The following is a 17,329-nucleotide window of genomic DNA, read 5'->3' as shown; positions in this document are numbered from 1 at the left end:
ACTGGGGAACAATGACTAATTACAGACACATTTCATCTCAGAGTTTGAACAGCAGGGATCTTGGACAAAAAAGAATTATCAACAAGAACACTTCCAAGGCCAGTCTGAAAGTTTTGCTGCTAGAAAGCTGAGGGACACACTGTAGGCCTGCATATGGCAGGCGTATTGAACTTCCAAGTAATCGCTTCTGTATTAGCTTCGCCACTTCATCTATTTTAGGTCCCTACCTTTACATGCACTTAATGACTATGATAGAGTCTCCTGTATACCATATGGGCCCCTTTTCTTTTTCACTTTCTTTTTTAAAATAACACTTATTCTTTCCTCTGTTTTGCAAAAATTGTATGATCATTATAGAAAAATTAGCAGAGAAAAGCACTTAAAAAAAGGAAAATCATCTATAATCCCACTACCCAGATGTAGCCATGGTTAACATTTTAGCGTATATCTTTTAGTATGTATTTTTCTAGTATTTGTATTCATTTTTATTTACATGTGGGGTATTGTGCATATGCTCTGTAACTGGCTCTTTTCACTAATACATTGTCTCACTGTGTTCTAATTTGTTTCCTGTTTTTTTCTATATTTTGAGCCAATTTAAATTTTTTTTGGAGATAGAGTATATGTATCAAACACTCATCAGTCTTCCTGTTAAAGGCTACTGCCACAGAAAGGGAGAACCAAATTACACCCAGGACTGGGCCTCTGTGCAAACAGAGGAGTTCTGAATGGACAATATGGAAACCAAGTCACCCAGTGTGCAGTTGCCCTTGGCCTCTGGAAGAGGCTCCTTCCTTCGTGCTTGCTGATGGGGTTTATGTGGCCCCATGCGGTGAATCCCTTGTGATGGGGCATGAGGAATCGTCCGGTGTTAGGACAGCAGCACAGTGTGTAAGTTCTTATTCTCACCATCTAAGGTCTGACAAACTCTTTGCATTTTGTTTTGCTTATACATACACACATGCACGTGCGTGCACACACACACCTACACTTACGGGCAACTTCCCTACAAGTATAACACATGTGTAAAAGAAAAATGAGAGGTATGCAATGTGTTCTTTATTTAGATACTGACATTAGCTAAACATGTACATGCCATCCTTAGCCACTTTAGCTACAACAGAAATAACATCGGTGTTTTTATGACATAGAGTAGGACAACAAAAACTCTCACCCAAACTCAAAGTGCTTTTTCTGTTTTCTCACTCAACAACAGTCAACACAGAAGACTTCTGTGACCAGACTTGTGGAGATTTCTCCCCACCAACAAGCAAATAATTCTGTGACAGACACTAGCTGAGTATTTTCTAGTTCCGTTATATTCTGACTCTGTCTACCTGGAGGTAGCCTCAGATCCCACAGGTTGAGGGCTCAGTTTCTGAGGCCGTGCCCCTCATCCCACCTTGGGTTTCATTAATTTGCTGGAGTAGCTCAGAGAACTCAGACGTACGTACTTCATTTGCCATGTTATTACAGAGGATGTTACAAAGGTTATGGATGGAAAGCTATATAGGGCAAGGCACATGGGAAGGGGCACAGAGCTTCCATGGCCTCCCTGGGTGCATCTTCCTCCAGGGATCTCCTTGTGTTCAGCTGTCTAGAAGTTCTCCAAACCCTGTCCTTTGGGGTTTTTAATGGAGGCTTCATTACATAGGCATGGTTGATATACTCACTGGCGATGGGTGAGCAACTTAACCTTTGATCCCTCTCCCTTCCCTGAAGGTCAGGAATGGGGCTGCAAGTCCCAACCCTCTATTACTGCTTTGGTCTTTCTGGTGACCAGCTCCCATCCTGAAGCTACCTCTGGGCTAGCAGCCATCAAGTCAATCATGAGCATACAAGAAGACCTCACTGGAGATCCTAAGGATTGTAGGAGTTGTATGCCAGGAAATGGAGGGGGAGAATTGAAGACCCCATACGTATTTTGTAATATCACAATGGCACTAAGAAATTAGATGGAAACTAAAAAGTTCTCACAAAAAAAGGTTTTTGTAAATGTTTGACATTGTATAGATACAAGGAAACAATCTTTTATCTCTAGGAAATATAATTTGCTATATCTGTTCTTTATTTTCATTTTTTGGTTTTCTCTAGTCTCTCTAAAGTATATATGAATGATTTTGAATCTAGGGGGATTTTCCTCCAATCAAGAAATCACTGGGCTGGGCATGGTGGCTCACGCCTATAATCCCAGCACTTTGGGATCACTTGAGGTCAGGAGTTCCAGATCAGCCTGGTCAACATGGCAAAACCCCATCTCTACTAAAAATACAAAAAATTAGCTGGGCATGGTGGCGTGCACCTGTAGTCCCAGCTATTTGGGAGGCTGAGGCATGAGACTCATCTGAGTCTGGGAGGTGGAGGTTGCAGTGATCCCAGATTGCACCACTGCACTGTAGCCTGAGTGACAGAGTGAGAATCTGTCTCAAAAAAAGAGGAAAAAAAAAAAACAAAAAAACCTAGTGCGGTGACTCACACCTGTAATCCCAGCACTTAGGGAGGTTGAGGTGGGTGGGTCACCTGAGGTCAGGAGTTTGAGACCAGCCTGAACAACATGATGAAACCCCATCTTTACTAAAAATACAAAAAATTAGCCAGGCATGGTGGCACATGCCTGTAATCTCACCTACTCAGGAGACTGAGACAGGAGAATCACTTGAACCTGGGAGGCAGAGGTTGTAGTGAGCCAAGATTGTGACACTGCATTCCAGCCTGGGCAACAAGAGCAAAACTACGTCTCAAAAAAAAATTTTTTTTGGATGCTTAACATTTTTATGGTTATCTGGTTGATTTCTTCTCTTAAACTTTAAGAGGTTAAACACATTTCACCTTTAGACCTTTTTCTCCCCTAATTTTTTTTTTTTTTTTTTTTTTTTTGAGACGGAGTCTCGCTCTGTCACCCAGGCTGGAGTGCGGTGGCCGGATCTCTGCTCACTGCAAGCTCCGCCTCCTGGGTTTACGCCATTCTCCTGGCTCAGCCTCCCAAGTAGCTGGGACTACAGGCACTCGCCACCTCGCCCGGCTAGTTTTTTGTATTTTTTAGTAGAGACGGGGTTTCACCGTGTTAGCCAGGATGGTCTCGATCTCCTGACCTCGTGATCCACCCGTCTCGGCCTCCCAAAGTGCTGGGATTACAGGCTTGAGCCACCGCACCCGGCCTCTCCCCTAATTGTTAATGGTATGTCCAGTGATGTATCCTGGCTCTAATGTCCATGTTCACTTTTGATTTTCAAAGAGTCAGAGCCCCAGAATTCCATCTCTTCCTTGCCTCTCATCGTAGGGTCCACATTCATGTAGCCATAATGGATCAGGAGACATTCTATTCTTTTTATTGTGGAAAATTTCAAAGTTATGCCAAAGTAGAGGGAATAGCATAATGAACCCTCTGTACCCGTCACCTAGTTGCAACAATGATCAGCATCCTACACGTTGCACAGATCTTTCCTTCTCCTCTTTTTTTTTTTTTTTTTTAACTTTTTTTTTTGTTTGTTTTTTCTTGAGATGGAGTCTTGCTCTGTCACCCAGGCTGGAGTGCAGTGGTACGACCTTAGCCCACTGCAACCTCCTCCTCCTGGGTTCAAGCAATTATCCTATCTCACCTCCTTAGGTGCCTGCCACCACTCCTGGCTAATTTTTTGTATTTTTAGTAGAGAACAGGGTTTCACCATGTTGGCCAGGCTGGTCTCGAACTCCTGACCTCAGCTGATCCGCCCACCTCAGCCTCTCAAAGTGCTGGGATTACAGGCATGTGCCACCACACCTGGCTTCTTTTTTTAATCTATTATTCAGCTTCATCTTTTACCTTTAGATATGGTGGGAATGGAAAATGGTGCAGCAACTTGGAAAACATTAGTGCCTCAAAATGTGAAACACACATTCTCCACATTCTGGCCAACACTTGTTATTGTCTGTCGTTTTTATTATAGCCACCTCGTGAGTATGAAGTGGTATCTCATTATGGTTTTCCCAATAGCTAATGATGTTGAGCATGTTTTCATGTGCTGACTGGGTATATTTTCTCTGTAGAATGTCTGTTTAAAGACACCACCCAATTTTAATAGAGTTATTTGTCTTTTTATCACTGAGTTTTAAGAGTTTTAATATATTTTGAATATAGGTCCCTTATCAGATATATGATTTGCAAATAATTTCACCCATGTTCAAGTTTTTAGGCAAGAATACTTTATAGGTACTTCCTGTCACATCAGAAAAGATAAAATCGATGGTATACCAGAGAGCAGGGAGGCAGTAGGAATGGTCCTTCCCAGGTGCAAGCAATAGGGGTATATTATCTATAGAGAATTTGAAAATAACTAAAAGCCATACTGCTTTTTATTATTCCCATTTGCTGGCAATTCTAAACAATGTTAGTGATGGAATTCCTTCCCTCCAGGATGGACCACTTCCCCAGCACCACCTTGGTGTACGCTGCTGCCCAAAAGGTCTAGTTGTTCTGCTGTCAGTCATACTCAGCTCAATTGGTGGGTTCTAGGAGTATTGACCTGATCCTTTCGTTACACAGCTCCCCATCAACACATTTTCTAACGGTTGTAGCATCAGCTGACAACCTTGGGCTAAACTGATTACTTAATTTGGGTTAAAAGTGGTAATTTTCTAATTTTATTCATTCTTCATATTAGCTAGAATTATTTTATAAACAAGAATTTTCCCTCGTGAACCATTTGGTTTCTCCGAAATATAATTCTCACAGGAAGTGTTTCTTTAAATGTTAGGGTTATTTTATTTTTGTCTATAACTTGCTGATTTTTTTTCCCAGTTTGTCATTCATCCTTTGAGTTTGCTATGGTGTTTTTCATCAAGCAATAGGTTTCTATTTTTATGTGGTTATATTTATTAATCTTTTATTGCTTCAAGATTTTCATATTTAGAAAAATATTGCCCATTCTCACATTAAAAAGAAATCACCTGATGTTCTATGGCTTCATCTTTTATATTTAGGTCTCTAAATAGTTTATAATCTATTCTAGTACCTGAGGAACAGGTCCAACTTTGTTTTTTCCTTATGGCTGCCAAGGTGTTCCAAACACTATTTTTTCCCTTTTTAAATAGATTTTATATTTTAGAGTGGTTTTAGGTTGACAGCAAAATTGAGCAGAAAGTACAGAGAGTTCCCATTACCTCCTACCTCCTCATGTGCACAGCCTCCCCTATTATCACCATCCTGCACTAGAGTGGTACATTTGTTACAATTCATGAACCTACCTTGACACATTATCACCCGAAGTCCATAGTTTATATTAGCGTTCACTCTGTTTTGTACATTCTATGAGTTTTGACAAATGTATATTGACACATGATCTATCATGATACTGTTACCAAGCTAGCAATGGGCTTGCTGCCCAAAAAGCATAGACGCCAATACTATGCCACCAGCTTTTGTGAAAAGAAAGAGTTTATTGCAGTTTGACGGCAAGGAGACAGGAGGCAATGCTCAAATCTCTCTCTCGAGCTGGGGACTGGGGCCGGATTCATAGCAGCGGGTAATGAGGCGTGATCTGATTGGATCTTACAATGCAGTGTTGCCGGGAGACATGATAGGACTGGATCATGCCATGAGGTGTGTAGTTCTTAATTTGGTCCCTGTTCCTTGGTCCAATCACTTAGGTTCCACCCATGGTTGCACGCTTGGTTCATCTGGGCATGATCAAGTTATATAACTTGCAACCTGGGTTCCATGATAACTGAAAAACAACTCACCATTGTATTATGTAAAGTTGAACCAGACTGGGCTGATTCTGCAGTTACCACAGTATATTCAGAAGAGTTTCACTGCCCTAAAAGTTCTTTGTGTTCTGCCTATTTATCCCTTCATTCCTCCCTCCCCTGTATACTGTGGCAACCACTAATTTTTTAGCATCTTTGTAGTTTTACCTTTTCCAGAGTGTCATATAATTGAAACCATACAGTATATGGTCTTTTCTGATTGGCTTCTTTTACTTAATGATATATATTTACTTTTCTTCCATGTCTTTTCATGATGTGGTAGTTTATTTCTTTTTAGCACTGAAAATATCCATTGTTTGGATGTACCACAGTTTGTTTACCCATTCACCTGCTAAAGGACATCTATGTTGCTGCCAAGTTTTGACAATTATGAATAAAGCTGCTATAAATATCCATGTGCAGGTTTCTGTGTGGACATAAGTTTTCAGCTCATTTAGGCAAATATCAACGAATATAATTGCTGGTTATATGGTAATAATATGCTTAGTTTTGTAAGAAATTGCCAAACTGTCTTTCAAAATAGCTGTATCATTTTGCATTTCCACCAGCAATTAACAAGAGTTCTTATCACTCCACAGACTAGCCAGCATTTGGCATCAAACACCATTTATTTTAAAAGTTCATCTTTCCTGCTATTGATATAAGACCTTGTCTTTGTTATACACTACATTTTTGTATTCATTATATGTGTCTGTTTCAAGATTTTCTGTTTTGTCATTTGTCAGTCAACTCATACACAGGTACTATACTGTTTTAATTACAGAGCCTTTATAGATTGTTTTAATATCTAGGAGAGCTACTCTTTGCACTCTGCTTTTCTGTTTCCATTTTCCTGGTCATTCCTGCTGGATTATTCTTCCATGAGAACTTTAAAATCAAGGTGTCTAACTCCGGATTAAACACACACACACACACACCGTGGTCTTTTTATTGGAACTAAGTTGAATTTATAAACTAAGGGATAACTGCTATCTTTAGGATTGAGTTTTCTTTTCCAAGAACATGGAATATGGTTCTATTTTTTAAAGTCTGCCTTTTTAATCTTACAGATCAGGTCTTTTTTCTCTCTTCATTTTTATATGTTGTATGTTTCTTGTTGAGTTTATGCCTTGTTATTTTTATTGTTTATAAATAGAGTCCTCTACTCCATCATATTTTTCAACCGGTCATTGTATATGCAAAGGTTATTGATTTGGTATTGAATTTTATATAATGCAGCTTTACTAAAATGTCTTATTTGTAGTCATTTTAAAATTACTTCCCTTTGAATTTTTTAGATATGTATAATCTGCAAATATGATTAGTTTTAGCTCTTCCATTCCAGCTCTTGTGCCTTTTAAAATCTTGTCTAACTGCATTAGTTCATGTGTTCAATATGATGTTAAATGGTAGTGGTAATTATCCTGACTCTATTGGGAATGCCATTAAGTAAGAATCTTTTGAGTGTGTACACACAAATATGATGAATAAGCTATTTCAGCATGTTCTGTCTTTAAAGAAAGGATAATGACACATAGCATGTCTGGAGAGCCGGCCTATATATAGTTACCTTGAATAAATCTGGATTTCTCAATGATGAAGTACAGGGCAATATAGATGTCTAAAGGACAAGTCTGAAGCATCCTTTAATTTCTGCTGTATTGGGTGTTGAGTGTTTTATTTTTTAAATCATGGATGAGTGTTAGATTTTTGTCAAATACATTTTCAGCATCTGAAAATGATAATATGATTTTTCTCTTTACATCTATTAATATGATCAGTTGTATTACTTGATTCCTTAATATTGAGCCACCCTTGTGTTTGGTCCTAATGTATTATTTTTAATATGCTTTCAGATTCCACTTGCTAATATTTATGATGTTTGTATCTATATTCATAAGACAGATTGGTCAGTCATGTTCTTTTTGTTAATTGCTTTTTTTTTTTTACATTATTAAAATTATGTCCTAACATATCAAAGACCATCAAATAGTCCCTCTCATGCTGTGAGATGCCAAGTCTACAGCCCAGGTCTACAATTGGCCTTTACATTTATATTTGTCCTTCTGCCCCTTGAGTTATAAACCTGCATCTCTGAATGTGCAGCATCCCAAAGTGCCGCGAATCAATAGAAGACATCCTTTCTCTTTCCATAGCTGTGGGTCCAGGGCTTCAACTTCTAGATGATATGTTTCCAGCTGAAAACCCATTTAACCCAGAGTAATGCTTTCCACAGCAAGAGTGGTTCATGTGAAGCTTTTCGTTAATACTATCTCTTTCCTCCTGCACAAGAGGAGAAAAAGAGGAGTCAATACTCTCTCTTTCCTTCTGCATATCCCCAGAATTACTTGCAACCCTACAGTGGTGGCATTAATTTTATCTTATGGAGACATTATGACATGTTTTAAATGTTTCATTACTTTGTTTAACGTATAAGTAAGTAAACTTTGGCAGCAATATTAGGGTAAGAAGAAAGGGCTCAAACATGCAAAGAAAAGTGAAAGCTCATTATTTTAATGTAGATGCCTGTGTGGATTTTAAACCATTTCCTAATTTAGTGGTCCTGTTAGATGTGCTTAAAATTAGACCAAATGCATGCTTTTAATAAAACTGTTGCTTCCGTTCAAACTAGACTTTTATTTCCTATTTGTCTCTTACAGAGGACATAAAGATAAGATATTTGTGGTAAAGTGTAACCCACACCATGTTGACAAACTGGTTACAGTTGGGATAAAGCACATCAAGTTCTGGCAACAAGCAGGTACTGTCCTTTGGGTTTATCATTTATGTGACTGAGAGCTTGACCCTAGCTGGAAAGAAAAACAAAATGAAACTACTGCTACTACCTGGCTTGTCTCTGCAATCTAAAATAAAAATGCGCCTAAAAAAGTTCACTCCCAAACTCACTTAGAACGCTTTGAAGCTTAGAACACTCTATATGATGCTATGCATATTCATCAATACCTAGAAAGCTTTGGAAAATGTTCTGCTGTGAAAATAATCATTTTTATATTTAGTCGTCTGTTCTGAAAGCAGTAATTATGTTAGACTACTGCACAGGAAATAAAATGATCATTTTGGTTGAGTGAATAAAATTGTATCTATTTGGAGGGTTCCTTTATTTATCTATTACTGAATTTAAACCTGAATTAAACCCTGAGTCTGCCCACAAATAGGTGGTCCAATAAATATTGGTGGATTTAATGTTGATAATAATGATAAATAAGCATGAGAAAACATAAAGGATACCTTAGTCTTCTCACTAATAAGTCAGACTTAATACAATTGAATCTGAATTCTTCATATCAGCTTTGGTACCAAGCCCAATTTTATTATGCAGAAATTGTGAATAAGGTTCTGTTTCAGTGCATTTTGCTTTTAAAAGAAGGTAATGCCACCCAATATGTCTGGAAAGCCAGCCTGTGCATAACTGTCATGAATAAAGCTGGGTTTCTCAGTGACAGGAAGTGTGGGGAAATGTGAATGTATAAGGGGCAAATCTAATGACTTGTCCCGTATACTACATTTTCCTACAAAACAATTCATTTTTCTCACCCCACATATAACATGTTATATGTGCTGTGATAAATAAGCAGAGCACATATAACATGTTTATATTTTACATTTATAGTCAGTACTATTTTTATTGTTTTTGGTCAGCATTCATGAAGACTTTGCTTGCTTCTCTAGGCACTTAGTCACTCTTTCTCTTGGTTGACACAGAACTTGTACTGAGCCTCAGTTAGACGCGTGTCTTGGAGTGAGATGCATATTGAGTCCTCCCTCCAGCCAGACTCTGAGTTCCTTGAATGCAGGAACCCTCTTTTCATCTTCATATCCCAGCAGTGAGCACTGCACCTGCCACATGTAGGGGTTCAGTGAACGCTGAGTTAATGAATGAATGAGAAATACTCTTACAATATTTTTGCTTGTGATGTTCTCTGCCACTTTTAGACATCTTTACATAAATACCTAATGAGAAACACCAGATTTCTCACGGAAGTAGTCATTCTATATGCTCATAGGAAGTGCCAGATTTTTTAAATAATAACTGTTCTTGATCCACTCTAGGTGGGGGCTTCACTTCTAAAAGAGGAACTTTTGGAAGCATTGGAAAATTGGAAACAATGATGTGTGTTTCTTATGGACGAATGGAAGATCTAGTGTTCTCAGGAGCAGCTACTGGAGATATTTTTATTTGGAAAGACATTCTACTACTGAAGACAGTGAAAGCTCATGATGGGCCTGTGTTTGCTATGTATGCATTGGATAAGGTATGGCCTGCGTTTCAGCATTCATTTTCCACATCAGCCTTCTAAAATTATAAGGTAGTCTTAGGATGGCCCACCAAGAGGATGCCTGTATCTAAAACAGGCCTTTCTGAATTAGGAAGTAGTTGTCATGAAGCTCCGTCAAGAGACAATAGGGAGGAAAGCAAAGATATTTTTATAATTTCATTTATAGTTGTTTCTTTACGTGCAGCTTCTCTCCACTTTTTCCACACATTCTCTTTCTGGCCTCCACTCATAAGAGTCCCTTAAGAAGTGCCAGGATAAATGTGGACACTTAGCAGCAGAAGAGTCCTGAGAAATACTTCAGCATTGTCTTCCTCCTTGGTGACACAACGGGCAGAGACCTAAAAGTACCAGGTGGTTACATTATTGTTCCAGACATCGATTTGCTATGACAGAAGTTTACATCCATAACCAGCTTGCTCCTGTATAGAAAGGCTCAGCTTTCACAAGAGTGTTAGAGTGAAGACTGTTCATTGGCCATATTTCCACTCAAGCTCATCATGATTGCCCTGGTCTGTCTACTTGCCTTTCAGTGTCCCTTTACAAAGATTACACTTACCTCTGTCTTAGTCTGTTTTTGCTGCTGTAACAGAATTTCTGAGACTAGGTGCTTTATAATGAACAGAAGTTTATTGGCTCACAGTTCTGGAGGCTGGGAAGTCCAAGATTAAGGGGCTGCAACAGGGAAGGGCCTTCTTGCTGTGTTACCCAATGGCTGAAGGGCCAATAAGAGTGGGAGGGGCCAAAATCACCCTTCTATAATGAACCCACTCCTACAATAACGGCATTAACCCATTCATGAGGGCAGATCCCTCATGGTCTAGTCACCTCTGAAAGTTCCTACATCTTAATACTGTTACAGAGGCAGTTAAATTTCAACATGAGTTTTGGAGGCTACTAACATTTAAACCATAGCACCTTCAGTGTTTTAAAACACTTTATTCAATCAACTTGCCAGCAAATATCAACTTCTTTTCAGTTACTTCCAGTTTGCTGGTGGTACCACTTCATCTGTGCCCTCTGACCTCCAGTTTAAGCCATCTACTACTCCTAACCCACGCCTCAATTTTCATTTACCTGTCCTTAGGCAAATGTGTTGATTCTACTACAAAAGTAGGTTCTTGTTAGATATGCAACTACAATGGTTGTTTTAGTGGCTAAGCTGTTTTTTGTTTTTTTGTTTGTGTTTTTATTTTACTGGCAAATATGTTTTTGGTTAGACTGGCAAGTACTAGAAAAGATTAAAGAAGAAGAAAGAATTTCTGTAGGCCCAGAAGTAAATATGGTGTAACTTGTTTAAGCTATTGTTGTTTGGTAAATTAAGCTGCAAAATCATGAGAAAAGACAAGGATATCACAATATAATGTACTACATTTAAATTTAATTTGGTGATTGAATTTTCCTGGGTACGAATTCTATATAAGGATAAGGATGTTTAATATTACACACTTCAAAATATTATTTCTTTGTAAACTTTGTAAAAATGCATTAAATTAAAAGTTGCTGGGGAAGCAATGAATTACTCAGCTTTTTTCTTTAAAAAAGAAAAAACCCTCTAAGAACAGTTGGCATATATAATAAATTACCAGAAAGGAAAACTAGTACAGCCAAAAAATTATAAGCTTAGAACAGGAATAAAGATCACTGTTCAGTAAAAAAATCCAATATGTTAAGCTTTTTACTTTCCAGGTTTTTGTAAAAATTAATCTGGATTTTAATTATGGTAATTATGTCTATTGAATGAAATAGGATAGTTTCATTGTATGAAGTACCTAAGTTACTCTTAATAAATAGTGATGTTTTCTTCTGGACATGACTTTTATTTTTAAATGTCTAACAATAATTTTAAACTGTGATGTTAACTTCAATCCATTTGGTCAGAGTATGTGAGATACCAGAAACTCTGCTAGGTTTTGAGGTTGGTTCCATTCTGTAGGAACCACATTCTGGTTGGGAGACTGGGCACAGGCACAGTCATGCTTGATCAGTGGGCCAGCTGCCAACCAGTGTTCTGAAGAGAGTGCAATGGATACATGATGAGAAAGTGCTTAATCTTGCTAGGGGAGTGTTGGAGAAATGCTCCCAGAAAATAGTATTCAAACATTGTTATCAGCAGAGTTTTCCATCTCATATATTTAGGAAGGTAACATCCACAAAGCTGCCTTACTCACGGGGGAATCCTTCTGGGGCCAAGTGGGTAATTGGTCATTTTGATGTGTATATAACACCTACCATGTGTGCCTTCACAGGGCTTTGTAACGGGTGGAAAGGATGGCATCGTGGAGCTCTGGGATGATATGTTTGAAAGATGCTTGAAGACTTATGCCATTAAAAGATCAGCATTGTCAACTAGCTCAAAAGGTGCCACTCCTAAACATGTAATAGAAATCTTTGTGTTCATAGGGATGGAGAAGTTTTTAGAAAACTATTAGCCAATCAATTTTCTCCCTCTTCCATGTTTCGAACTCTCTTCTCCTGGTAGAAATGTCAAGGCTGACTGCCTAGTACCTCGTTCTTTGGAGCTATACAAATTGAATTTATACTGAGAAGCAGTGTTTTTGTTATTTTATTAAATATGCCATCCTCTTCCCAGGCTTGCTTTTGGAAGATAACCCTTCAATTCGTGCCATCACGTTGGGACATGGACATATCCTGGTGGGAACAAAAAATGGAGAGATTCTGGAAATTGATAAGAGCGGCCCAATGACACTACTTGTTCAGGTACTGTTTGTACCTATTCTAAACTGCAGCTCACATCAGGGCTGGGACTAGGGTGAGGCAAAGTTGATGCTTAGGTTCCAAAACTTAAGGAGGCACTCACTCTCAGGGTTGCACAAGAGTTGAACTAGTTACCTATTGCTGTGTAACAAATTGCCACAAATTTAGCAGCTTAAAACAACACATGTTTATTGTCTCACAGTGTCTGTGGATCAAGAATCTGAGCACAGCTTAACTGGATCCTCTGCTTAGTGTTTTATAAGGTTGCAGTAAAGACCAGGATTATGGTCTCATCTGAGGCTAAACTGGGGAAGATTCTTCCAAGCTCACTCATGCTGTTGGCAGAATTTAATTGCTTGTAAGTGTAGGACTAAGGGCTTTTCTTTTTTCTTTCTTGCTGGCTGTTGGCTAGAGGCCACTCTCAACTCCTAGAGGCTGCCCACAGTTCCTTGCCACATAGGGTTTCCCAACATTGCTGCTTTCTCAAAGCCAAAAACAGAGGAAAAAAATAGACACTACACTCTTATGTTACATAATTATGTAATCACATATGTGGAATCATGAACATTCAATCACCTTTGCCATATTCTGTTGGCTAGAAACAAGCCACAGGTCATACCACACTCAAAGGGAGGTGATTATGCAAGAATATGAAAACCAGGAGGAGTATGAGGGTCACCATCACTGGCCACCCTCTGGCCACCAGTTATTCATGCCCCTACTACATACAGAATTCTTTACCTCCACCCCCAAGGTCCCCAAGAGCCTTATCACGTTACAGGATCTGCTCAAAGTCCAGAATCTCATTTTCTAAATTGGGTCCAGGTGTGGAAGAGATGCCTTAGGTATAAGTCCTGTCAATCTGTCCATCCATAAAATGAACAAGACAAGTTACCTACTCCCCACATGCCAGATGCACCAGTGCCCCTTTGGAATATGGGCCTCACTGTAGTCTCAGCCTTGATCCACATAAACACATTACATCCTCCTTAATCCCTGTCTTCCCTCAAAAGTCATATTTAGGTAAAATTGAACTAAAATAAATGTAACAGAACCCTTTAGGAGCCAAGAAATAATAAAATCTCACCTCAGGGATGAGGATGTGGTAGAGTGTGGAGGTGCATAGGTAGTCCTGCCCAGTATGGTGATGGATAAGACCATATTTAGTTGGAAGAGGCATGGTGGGGGGTGAAGGATGTGTGTTCAGAAGTTGGAGGGAAAAGAAAATGCCCTGATCATATGAGCAGTCAGAACTTCCAAGATGCCAGTGCAGGAGCTTCCCTTCCTTGCCCTGATCTCTGGGTGATGCCTGCAGGCTTGCTGTATTAGGAGTGAATCCCCAAATCCCACTGAGAGGGTCCCTCTGACTTAGTGTATCATGGAAACACATGCGCATATACACTATGGCTCAGGACACTGCAAGGCTTTAAAAACACATGTGCCCAAGTCCTATCCTGGATATCCTGAATAAATCTGCTTTTTAAAAAGAAAAAATCTATGTGAAAAACAAACCTCGAAAGCTCTGCAGCTGGTCGTGCCTGGCAGCCAGGCTGGGGAATGAGGCTGGAGATACATCCTTGAGGCATGATGTCTTTGTTCTCCAGCTGTCTTGCTTTTGTTGTTTTCTTCCAAACGAAATCTTTTTTTTCTGGCCATAACTTCTCATCTAATTTTACTGAAAAATATTTATTTACTTTTTAATCTCCAAATGTTTGAGAATGTAAATTGTATCCATGTATGCTACATTGCTTGATATTTTGGAAGATTTATGCTCTGATATGATTTAAATAATACTGTAAGATCTAAACTTTGTTTTGTTTCTTGCTGTGTTACACTTGAGGTAGTTTGGTTTAAATATGTTTTATGCTTGATAAAGGCTTTCCACTTCTTAATTCTCTACAATTCTATTCTTTCCTATGTTTCTTTCTATTGCTCTAGTAAGAAAAATAACCACAGCAATCATATATTCAGCACCTACTCTGTGTCAGGCAATGCCGTTGTACTAAATTTGTCTCATCTCCACAACAGGTTGGCTGTGTTAAATTGTTTTATAGATGAGGGACCTAATGCCCGGAAAATTACCCACAGTCACCTGCTGAGAACTGCAGGGCTGGGATTCCATCCAAGGTTTACCAGAGCCCTTTTTCACCTCACCAGGCTGTTCCCCACGTCTCTTAACCTGGACGCTGCAGGAAAGCCCCTGAGCTGTGGGGTGGCTGGTTGAGCTGGTGGAAGCTTCAGACCAGATGTTAGTTACCATCTTTGCCACCTACATGTGTACCATTCTCTCCCTTTTTTTCTCAGTATCTTTTTTTCCTCTTCTGCTCTCTCATTTGCTATTTCCTCTTAGGTGGAACTCAGTATTTCAGTTCAGTCCATGTTTGTTGGGCTCTTGCCCAGGTCTGCTCTGTGCTGTGTGTATGCGCAGTGGAATAAGGGCTTCCTGCCTGCCCAGGACCGTCTCACTGTCCTGTTCTGAGAGACGATAGAGGCACCAAGGGAAAGTGAAGGAACTATGGAGGCAGTGTGAGTGAGACGATGGACTGTCCTGCTGGGAGAAGATTTTAGAACCACTGTGCCAGTTTCGGTGGCATGGCAATCCAATCACAGTTGGAATAGATTGCTTATTTTTAATAAGGTTGGGGGAGGGGAGAATGGCAGGTGATGGGTTGTGGCACTTCCCGTCATGTGTGCTTTGAAGCAGTCAGCTCGCAGTTGAACAGCTGTTTATGATCAGCTTTATGGGTGATCAGCACCAAAGCAGGATCCTAAGCCCATTTCCTTGTGCCATTCAAGGTCCTCCAAGCCTGCCTTGCTTACTCTCTGATCCTGTGTTACACAGGGATTAAAATAAACAGATTAAGGAAATATAATTTTGATATCAATATAAGGCAGTGGTTTAAAAGGATCTCTGGGTCCCACGATCCTGTTCTTAACTAAAATACACAAAGGGGCTCAGTCTGTGGAAGAGCTTCAAGCAGAGTCAGTCTGGGAAGATGTGAGGTTGACCCCTGACCTGTACCCTGACTGTGACTCTGGGGCTGGGAGGCTTCTGAAGAGAAGACTGGAAAACTGGGGATGTAGAGTGTCCTCAAATCCAATAAATTCAAAAACAATGTCTGTACCCTTCAGCCTCTCATTTTCTCATATTTGAATGTCAGCTGTATTTGGAACTTTACATCTTCTGCCAAATTTACTGTTTTGCTCAAATAGCTTCTCAGTTAAATTGGAATCATCCAATTTCTCTTTGGAAAGCCACCTGTTCCCCCTTAGCATTCCAGCTACAAACACCTCTCAGATGCCTGTGTGTGGGCTTCCTTTTTGCTTTACTAAGCAAAGCCTTTTTATAATTAGCCATTAAAAAGCAAAAATTCAGTAAATAGTTAATCTGGTCTGTTTTATTGCTCTGTAGCACTAATCTTAACCCTGCATTATTGAGTGAAAAATTATGAGAATCAAATTCATTTTCTCCCTGTTAAGTGTTCATTTTTTAAAAAATACTGCTTTATCTTAGTTATTATTCTAAGTCAGCCAAGTGTGTTTGTGATGAGATAAAGGTATATGGAATTGGTCCAGTGCTTATTAAGCACCTTTCAGTTTTGGATGTTCATTGTTAGCACATGGACAGGCCAATTTGTGAACAGATGCAGAACCTTAGCTACACCGAGGACACTTGAAATGAAAATTTAGCTTCCTTTATTTCTGCTCTGCCGAATGCTACATGTTCAAAGGTCTAAAATTATGTAAATAATGAGAATATTGCTCTTCAATTCCACTGACACGAATGGGTCAGACCTGCATCTTTTATAATTTAACTGAAGGAAATGGTTTGTGTCCTTGTGATTCAGCTGCTTTACTAGGAGGATACATATATACTATGTTTATTTAGTATCCACAGAAAAGCAGGCGTTTCACCGTTTACCTGGATGTTTCCAAATGGAAAGATGTTTGGCATCATACAAACAAAACCAATCAGCAACGAGTTCATGTTTTGCTTTGCAAATGAATGATTTAGCATCGTGTAGGTCCAGCTCTAGTTTCAAGTTTAAATGGAAAAATTATTTCGGGTGATCATGTTGGTTCAAGGAAGCTCAAAGTGTGTTTATTCCTGTTTATACCTTTTTGTGACACTCTTGGACTGAATATTCAGCACCGGGCTAAAGAAGGGCTAGCCAGACAGCGTAAGTAGAGTTGATGTTGCCCCTTTTCCTCTCCCACAGGGGCACATGGAAGGAGAAGTGTGGGGGTTGGCAGCTCACCCTCTCCTGCCCATCTGTGCAACAGTGAGCGATGATAAAACACTTCGCATCTGGGAACTGTCCGCCCAGCACCGTATGCTGGCAGTACGGAAACTCAAAAAAGGTACGTAACACCACCTTAGACATCTGTCAGAGTACTTACAAGTAACAATGTGTCAGGTTTATTCACTCATGTAATTAGTATTTACTGAGGGCCCCTGTTATATGCCCAAAAATATGCTGGGCAATGGGAATTTTATATTGGTTGCTACAGTCTTAACTAAGCACATGTAGAATTATTCAGAAGGCTAGCCTAATCCAGTTACATTTTTCACTTCATTTTCCTTGCACTGC

At 39.4% G+C, this 17,329-nt stretch overlaps 1 protein-coding gene across 8 annotated transcripts in view; it reads left to right on the top strand.

Moving 5' to 3' along the window:
• Positions 1 to 17,329, top strand: part of EML6 (EMAP like 6) — a 257,346-nt gene that overhangs the window by 165,613 nt on the left and 74,404 nt on the right. For all 8 annotated transcript variants that reach the window (XR_010580450.2, XR_006691700.3, XM_065527077.2 and 5 more), the window contains 5 exons: positions 8,385 to 8,485; positions 9,796 to 9,998; positions 12,269 to 12,380; positions 12,613 to 12,740; positions 16,958 to 17,099. Coding sequence is in view for 6 of the 8 variants with exons in the window: in XM_065527077.2 (XP_065383149.1) it covers positions 8,385 to 8,485; positions 9,796 to 9,998; positions 12,269 to 12,380; positions 12,613 to 12,740; positions 16,958 to 17,099 (686 nt within the window). In the remaining 2 variants the exon portion in view is untranslated. The remainder of the gene's footprint in view (positions 1 to 8,384; positions 8,486 to 9,795; positions 9,999 to 12,268; positions 12,381 to 12,612; positions 12,741 to 16,957; positions 17,100 to 17,329) is intronic.

This window comes from Macaca fascicularis, chromosome 13 (genome assembly GCF_037993035.2).
Source record: "Macaca fascicularis isolate 582-1 chromosome 13, T2T-MFA8v1.1".
NCBI classification, from domain to species: Eukaryota; Metazoa; Chordata; class Mammalia; order Primates; family Cercopithecidae; genus Macaca; species Macaca fascicularis.
Note: the sequence above shows the minus strand (reverse complement) of the source record. Positions and strands in the feature narration are given on the sequence as shown.